The sequence below is a fragment of the Eimeria acervulina genome, genomic scaffold, assembly GCF_000499425.1.
Source record: "Eimeria acervulina Houghton genomic scaffold, Eah_scaff80, whole genome shotgun sequence".
In the NCBI taxonomy this organism is placed as follows: domain Eukaryota; phylum Apicomplexa; class Conoidasida; order Eucoccidiorida; family Eimeriidae; genus Eimeria; species Eimeria acervulina.
Genome location: NW_013549593.1, coordinates 1 through 8638, shown reverse-complemented (window position 1 = coordinate 8638; position 8638 = coordinate 1). Strand labels below are relative to the sequence as shown.

Here is an 8638-nt window from a genome sequence, read left to right as displayed (position 1 = left end):
TTAGCTTGCGTGCCGCATCTTGGTCGTCAATGGTACTTTTTCGTGCTGCTGGACAAATGCCGTAAGTGCATATGCTGCCTGCTTCATCCTTGCTGCCGCTGCAGCTACTTCATTGAGACCATCCGCCGCCCGCGCCTTTTGCTGCTCAGCATTTAACTGTGACACCATGTTTTGAAAATTCAGAGCCTCGCCGGCACCCATACGAATAGTCCAGAACTGACGCGGTTGGTCCTCCCGCCCTGTTGCCGGATCTGCTGCTGCCATTGCTTTCCAACCCACGAGGGTGCTCAGCTGCATGTCCGCTTCTACCGAGTCATTAAGCTGCGCACGCAACCACATCAACTCTGCCTCATTGCTGAAGGCCGCAGCGGCCTTTGCGGCCAATCTAGCCGCAAGCACCAGTTCCATCGTACGGGTCACTGAGGCGGTGCCTTCAACATCGTCGTCGTCGGGTTTCCGAACAGCGGCCTTTGCATCCTCTACCTGTTTCATCACGGAAGCTATCATCCTGTCAAAGGGGGGTTTCATAAGTGACTCTGGGTTTCTTCTTTGTCCGTCTAACGCCTCCCACATGGAGGAAACAGCTGTAGGCGCCTGCACGTCCAACGCCGCCATGATGCCTGCAACCCTTTCAGTGGCCGCCACCGCATCTTCGCTGGTCTTTAATGCTACCAACCTGAGGTGGCGCTGCATGGCTTTGGTGTGTGCAGCTTCGTCTACGGTAATAGCACCGGGAAGCGAACGCCTTTTCTTGGCGGTACCTTCCAGCACTTCGCTCAACTTATTCAATACAATTCTGGACTCCACCTCCATCTTGCTTGCGAAGACGATGTCGCCTGCGTTTGCAGTATGGTCCATGAGTTCCTTATGCGTTTTAAGGAGATCGTCTGCCTTCTCCAGCTGCTCTTGAATCCACTTGAGGCCTTCTACAACTTCCTTCTCTGGTTCAGGAAGACCTCGTTGGCGTTCCTCATCCAAGCAGCACAGAACGCGTTGTTCGTCAACTTGTGCTTTAAACTCGCGATGTAAGTGCTCCTGATCCCTCTGGTGGCTCATGACCAACGCGGTTGTTGAATTAACCCTGATGTCCTCGAAAGTTGCCTGCTGCGCTTGCATGGCTTCATCTACTGCCTTGATCATCTCCATACTTGCAAGAGCACCCGCCAAAACTTTCACATCCTGGGTGCACTTGACATCTGGCATTTCCTTAAGATCTGTCGCTGCCTTTTCTGCTTGCGACAAGCCTGCAGTGAAACCAAATTCAACGTTTTCTTTGTGTATATCTAAAAATTTCCGAAAGCCTGCGCCCAATCTGTTGCCTAGCATTTCAATCTCCTCATCTGAAAATGAAGGAAGCCGTTCGCCCTGAAGATCTTGCGCCAAAGACAGTCCGCGCTCCCGAGTAGCTTGCAATAGCTCAGCCAGCGCGGCTACGCCGTCGTCTACAGCCTCCTTAAGATGTGCCAGAGAGCTCGAAGAAACCCCCACAGCCATTTGATCTGCCGGCTCTAACTGTTCCAAAGCCGAGCGAAACTTCTGCAAGGCAGAAACAGCCCTTTCCGTCCCCACCGTCTCAGCCAGATAGACTACCATTGGCTGTGCCTTCTCCAGATCACTCATCTCATACAGGAGCTGCTCCAACTTTACTTCTCTCTGCGGCTGCTCTTGCTCTGACCTCTGCGGGCGTGTTGATGCTACCGGGGCCTTCATAATTCGCAGCTTGATAATCTCCAAGCAGAGGGCAAAAAGCAGAACAGCCGCAATGAGGGGGACGCGTATACTCCGTTTTGCACCTTTAGTGCTTTTGGGCGCAGGCGCAGGCGGCTGCGGTGCAGCTTCCTGTTGAATTTCTGTTTGGGCCAGTTCAGATGCGCCGGTAACGAGACCGCCATTGGACAAAGTATCTAATAAAGCATCATCAGAAAATAAGGATCTCGTTCTGTTGGCTTCCTCTCCAGTCATCGCAGCAGACCACCCATCTTCGGTGAAGCTTGCCGCGCTCTCTGTCTCAGCGCCAGTAGGCAGGAAGGCATGGGAGCCGGCTAACACTGCGTTAGAACATATTACTACTAGTATGCACAGCCATCTTACGGCGGCTGTGGAGGAAGGAAAACACATTTGTGGGTCTCGAGTCTACGCCCTCGGTAAAGTTCAGCATGCAGAAGAACTGATATCTATGGGGGAGAAGTGGCAGCAGGCGTTCTGTTGTGTTCGGCAACAGAAATATGTATGCTTCGCAACTAAGAAACTCCAGCACTCATTCAAATGCAGGCGGTTCATAAGCCTGGGGACGTTCCTGGAGGGAGACGAATTGATAGTGCTCCAGGAGTCGAAACGCAGTAAAAACAGCAGTCCTCTTTTCAGAAAAATAGATGGGGGCTTTCAAATAAAGCTCCTATAGACGAAATTCCTTCAAGGAATGCATGCAATTCCTCTAGGTTTTGTTCCGTTCTTCTCTTCAAGATCACATCCTCTTCCGGCACGTTGCCGGGGCTGAGCTACGGGCAGGCCCGTTCTTAGAGGAGCATCTCACGTTATACTTTCCATTCGTTTTGTTAAAGGGTCTATTTTAACAACCTGAGTATGTCTTGTTTTTCTGGGTGTAATGCCCAGCCCCTCCACAAACTTTCTTCTCCCAATGATGGCATCGGAGCAGTCTTGATCTTGCACAAGTAGCCGCACACAGCTTGCACTACGTAACAAGCATTCACTAGGTATTGAACGTTCAATAATATCTACACTTGATTTAAATAAATTGAATTTGAATGCCATAGTCGCAACTGCGTGGGGTAGAAGCGAAATGAACAAAGAAAACGATGGAGCACGAGGCGGAGGCTCGAGTAACCCGATTCCTTAAGCATAGCATCAGATCCTCATGAGGTGCAAGACTCAAAACACTTGAAATACGAATTCCGGGGAAAGACTTAATTTCTCTTTTCCCTTTCCCTCCCTCCTGGTCGCAGCAGCACAAGGTCATTGGGTCCCTGCGGAGAGGAGGCTGCTGACTGTGAGTTCCAGCAACACGCTTTGTTGGAAAACCTGTTGCGAGGCACCCCCACAGATACGCCCACAGTCAATATCCCCTGTGCTTCATGAGCCAACACTGTGCGCAATCGCTGAACGTATATATCGCCGTAGCTAGCCAGCATGTGGGGAAGTATGAATGCATGCACCAACCTCAAACGCACCATCCTACTCGTGCCCCGACCTTCTCCACAAACGGCACACCGCCTCGTGCGCCTCGGACTCAGAGAAGGGGTAGGTACGCAGAGGGAGGCAATAAAAGGCTAGTCAGGCCCGTAGGTAGAGGTGCTATTGCCACGGAACCCGAATAATACAAGAAAAAGTAACATATTGCTGAGGCTCAAAAGCTCATTGGCTCGGCTACTTGTCAAATAAGGCTTTATGCGCCTTATGCCCGTCTTTGGAGCCACTTTATAATGCGGGCCCCCCAATCGAAACACCGCACGAGAAACCAGGGGCTTCAGCCAGAAGCGCACGGAGCTCACAGCCAAACAATACGAAAAGGGCAAAAGGGCTGTCAGTGGCAGCGCAGACGCCGATTAGCTATTGGGTGAGGGAAGGACGCACCTCATAGCGGGCTCCTTCACATGCCCATCCCCGTAATGATGCTGCCACCATTTTGTGGGGAGTTATCTCGATAGTTTCGGCGATTTTCTGAACATTTGTGAAAGACTGCCATTAGTGGTTTAATGGCGTCTCTACGTTGGAAGTAAGTCTGCAGTGTAGGCCAATGCTTTGAGCGGAGAATGAACAGCAAAGGGCCTTACCAAAAGCATGTTTCACCTCTTTGGTTGTTAACCCTCCTGCGCGCTTCGCAGATAGTGCTAATTCACCAGGCCTAAGTTGCGTGGCTTACAAGTGGCCGCCGAATATCTTTTGTGCGGCTTTTTGCCTGAAATTGTCTAATTTTCTTCACACATTCCAGAACCACGACAAGTTGCATTTTTAAGGAGCCCGAGGCTGCGGGAGCATGAAGCTAGCTGCCACTAACAAAGCCCAACGCCTGGACATCAGACACAGATGCTTCGATGTTGGCCAGGAAAGCCGGAGAACCACTGCTAGAGGGCTGCAAAGTTGTACTATAAAGGCAGTTATCCCGAGGAAAGAAGTCAAGCCACTTCGATGAATTTTGACGGGTAGTGCATCTCCAACACCGCGCAGGTTTGCTGCTCTCACGCTAAATTTGAACCTTCATCCGGATGTTCTGCCGCGATTATGTAATGCTCGAATGCTCGAAGTTCCTCCGCACCGGGAAGTCGCGTCGGAAGGCGCTAACAATCTTGAGCTCCCTGTCAGTAATGTTGAACTTCGGAGAGCCATGCACCTTACAGGCATGGGTCGAGAGCAATGAATAACTGAACAACTGCCTCTGGTGTAGATGCATTCGAATATGGCGTGAAGCGGGCATAATCTGTATGGTTGCCCAGATCAGTAAGAAAGCTCTCGCAGCTTTTGAGTGATCGCTAGACCACTCTAAATTCCATCTAGGACAGCAAGAGACCTTCTACGCTAAAGTGTTTATACGTAGTCCGTTGTAGAGCTTCGGAAGAACCGCAGCTGTGTCAGTACCTAAGAAGATGAAGGCACTTTTGAAAGGAAACATAAACCATTGCAGACTAACGGAGTTTAGAGACGCAGAACAGGACCGGTAGGGCTTGAAGATAGTCCATCGGCGACCATGTTGGTGGTAACCATGTTAAAATAAAATTAAGTACTGCTTGATCCAGCAGAGCCACCGAACAACTCTGTCATTATCAACGCCTTTCGTTCCCCTCATCAGGTGTGTAGAGGCCGAAGGGGGATGCGGTGAGCTGCAACCCGCCTTACTGCAACTAGTGCTACGAGCATGCTTTACATATATCATAACTACATCCTCCTTGCTGCATACCCTATATCCGTAAACAGCTGTTCAACAGTTGCTCTGCCCTTCGCAAACAGCCTGCACGCACGTACAAATTCTGGGGGGCCTGCCAACCGCACAGACACTCCCGGCTACACACGAACTGCAGCATACCTTGCTGCAACATCTACATCAAAACAACATGTGAGAGATCCCTTCGATGCCTGCATGCTGCATTCAGAGACAGTTTGTCTACTATGTATGTCCCCGCAGTAGTACTACATATCCTCCTCAACTGCAGAAGCTCTCTTTCTTTCTAGAAAACGTTGAATGCAACATATATATTCTGTTAGTGTAGCTGAAGCTGCTTCATACCAATACTCAATCCTTATGTATGAATCGCTATCGAATGCAAACAAATGAAGGAAACTCTATTGCAGCACTTCGCCGGCGTGCAGGGCGTATTTAGGAGTTTCTTTCATCTTTTTCAGCCAATAGGAAGAAGGTAAAAGTAGAAACATTTTAATAAAAGCTAAGAATCAAAAACAAAACAAAATATACCTCAAGCTAACGCCTCTCCAGCAGGTGCTGCTGAAAAGAGGCTCGGTCTTGTTGGGAGGTCAATGCGGTGTGCTGATCCTGAGTGTTTCTTTCTTTCTGTTTGGAGTATGCAAAGTTCTTTTTATTTGTTTTTTAATTGTTTTATTCATATTGATTACGTTTATAGAAAGCCAAAGATGCATTAATTCCTCTCTTTTGATGCTTGCACGGCGTATCGACGTTCATTAGGGTTTGTAACGGCGGAGGAGTAAGGCGTTTTAAAATGTAGTTTTTCTTGTATTTGCTTCTTCTTTATCGATGAATACTCTGCACATGTTCCATGAAGCAGCAGGAGGGCCTGGAGAACGCCATTAAACAGCAGGGCTTACAGCATCGGCCGTTCAGTTATATTTTATTGAGCTGAAATAATATATTTGCTGCAGTTGCTGCGTTTGTTGCCTTTTGTTCTTTCATTATGGAGACGGAATCTGCAGGGTTTTCTTCAGTCAGTACAACCCGCCTAACCTCTTTGGGGCTGGCTGATAGCAATGAAGGCGTTGATTTCACTCGAACAGCTTCCGCTAGCTCAGCAACAGCATCTTCGCCTGCAGATCCTCTTCTTCTTGATGCTGCAGACAGCACCCCACAGGCCGAGCATAGCCATGAAGCATCAAATAAATCTACGTTAAAAGAACCAACCAGCCCCCTCCTCCGTTTTAATCCTCACACAAACAACGAAAAAAGAAAAAGATTATCACCTTTCGCGTGGGGCTCAGCAGTCTTGATTTCTGCTCTTCTTCTGGCTATGCTTAATACCCGCGTTCTCAACACTGCACCGGCTCTGAAGTCCCCAAGGCCAAGTTGTTCTGATGAGCAGCAGCAGGAGCAGCGAGACCCGCAGCAGCAGCAGCAGCAGCAGCAGGGCTTGCCATCACCAAGTGAAGGTTTGCTGCACCAGATGCGTAGAACAAAACGCTTGCTTGCGATGCAGCCTATTGCTGCTAATCTTGCTGAGGTAGTGAGCACAGATGTTGCTTTCTCTTCTTTTTTTAATTACAGAACAGCTCTAGGAGAAGCAGAACAAGTTGCTTTGCGGCTGTCTCCTTGCCCTTCAGGGCCTTCATGTGAAGTTTCAGCATTAAAGGAGGCTGTTGATAGAGGGATTGCTTCTTTATCTCAATTGTACGAAGCAGCAAGAGGTTGTGGGGTGTCTTTATCGCAGCAGGTGCAGCAGCAGCTACAGCAGCTGCTGCCTGCTGCCTTCACCAGTAAGGAAATGAACGCCATAGAACAGGGGCTGGGGTCTCCTGCTGCAGAATTGCTTCAATTTTATATTGAGAGTCTCGTTGTTTCTTCAGAAGCAATAGCAGCGTTTACAGAGGAGGCAGCAGCACAACTAAAGCATATGCCTGAGCTGGCAGATGCACAGGCAGACAAGCAGCTAGCTGCTGCTGCTGCTAATGTTGAGTTTGTTGCAGCAGCAACAGCAGCAACCAGCCGTCTAAGAAGGGTTATCAGTAGCTTGAAGACTGCAGCTGCTGCAGCACTGCAGCAGCAAGCAGTCAGCTTTCATCAGGGTTTGTCTACGAACTGTAGCGACGTCCTGGAGCAGCAGCAGGCGATGTGCACGCTAGAGAAGCATCGGCAACAGCAGCAGCAGCAGCAGCAGCAGAAGCAAATGCTATACGAGGGCAACACAAGTGTAGGTACACTTGAACAAACAGAAGAAGTTTTAAAGAAAGGGGAAGAGCTGCTGCTGAAGCACCGTGAGGCAGTTGAGAGCATACAGCAGCAAAACTCAATCCTCTCTGTGCATGAGGCTGACGAGAAGGCAAGAGCTATTGGCGAGGATCTGAAATCTTTGCTGATGGCGACGGCCTTGCGTTTGAAGCCGATCGCCGGAGGCAGCGCAGCAGCAGCAGCAGCTGCTGCTGCTGCTGCTGCTACTGCAGATAGAGAGAAGGGGCAGCAGCGGGCAGCCAGGGCGCATCAGGAAACAGCAGCAGCACAAGGTGGCAGAGGACCCGTTTTCACGGAGGTTGCTGTCCGCAGCGTTGCAGGAGGTGGATCAGGTCAGAGCAGCTTTGCGTCAGCTGGTAAGCGATGCAGCACAGGCTGCTGCTGCTGCTGCTGCAGACATCAGCAGCAGCAGCAGCACGGAAAGCATGGCAGAAGAAGTTGCTGCTGAAGCAAGAAGTGCATGCATGGCTGCTGAAGCCCTAAAAGGAGAAGCAGAGAGACTTTATTTGCGCAGGCGTATCCTTTGGGCGGTGGAGTACGATATGGAGCTCAGTATAAGCCTAGCAGAGAGAGCAGCAGCAGCAGCTGCAGCAGCAGCAGCAGCAGCAGCAGCAGGGGGAGAGGGAGAGCGTGTGGCAGGAGCAGCAGCACTGCAGCTGCAGCAGCAGACGCTACTGCGACAGCAGCTGCAGCTGCAGAAGCCGCCACAGCAGCAGCAGCAGGAGCAGCAGGACTGGGGTGCGTCTCTGCCTCCGCAGCAAGCTGCTGAGTTTAAAATGCTGCTGGAGAAGGTAAACCGCTGCAAAGAAGAAGCTCAAACAAAGAAGAGCTTGAGAGAGTTAGGTGTTGTTGCAGCAACAATGAAGGAAGCTGCATTCGGTCTGACTTCTATTATTCAGCAGCAGGAGATCAGAGGAATGAAGCATTGAAGTTGTTTGTTTTTGTTTTTGTTTTTGTGTTCGTTTTTGTATTTGTTTATTTTCTTCTTGCTTGGATAATTACAAGTTAATCATATGCTGCTCGCTGCAGTAAGGAGACTCTCTTCTTGTTTTCATCTGTCTCTCTTTTAACAGTGCAGCACCGCCGAAAGAAGAGCAGACAGAGACAGAAGAAGAGAAGTACGAAGTAAATATTTTGAAGTTTTGTTTGGGGTATTCATACAAAAAGCAGCAATGAGAAGATAGCAGACAGAGAAGAAGGAGACATATTATTGTTTAGTTTTTATTAATAACTGTCTCCTTTCCTCTCTTTTCTTTTCTCTGCTTCGTCTCTTGCTGTCTCCTTCCAGAGTGCTGTCTCTTGAAGGGCTTTCTTTTCTGTTTTGCTTTTAATGGTATATGTTTTCTAAGCAAAACGAAAGAACTTCAGTGTAAACCCAAACAGGGGAATACATTTTCATTTAATTATATGATATGTACACTTAAATTGAAACAGATATATATATATATATATATAATGCTTCTTACGTATAGTAGTAGTTCGTAGTGTAGACAG

At 49.1% G+C, this 8638-nt stretch overlaps 2 protein-coding genes across 2 annotated transcripts; one reads left to right on the top strand and one right to left on the bottom strand.

The window, feature by feature from the left end:
- On the bottom strand, positions 1-1962 carry EAH_00013780 (hypothetical protein, conserved; the record flags this gene model as incomplete). The annotated part of the gene is made up of 1 exon (XM_013394363.1): positions 1-1962. The coding sequence occupies one exon, from the start codon at positions 1960-1962 to the stop codon at positions 1-3; it is 1962 nt and encodes a 653-aa protein (XP_013249817.1).
- A 4247-nt stretch (positions 1963-6209) lies between these two features.
- Positions 6210-8073, top strand: EAH_00013770 (hypothetical protein; the record flags this gene model as incomplete). Its single annotated transcript, XM_013394362.1, has 2 exons — positions 6210-7500; positions 7541-8073. The coding sequence occupies 2 exons, from the start codon at positions 6210-6212 to the stop codon at positions 8071-8073; spliced, it is 1824 nt and encodes a 607-aa protein (XP_013249816.1).
- Between the last annotated feature and the right edge of the window lie 565 nt (positions 8074-8638).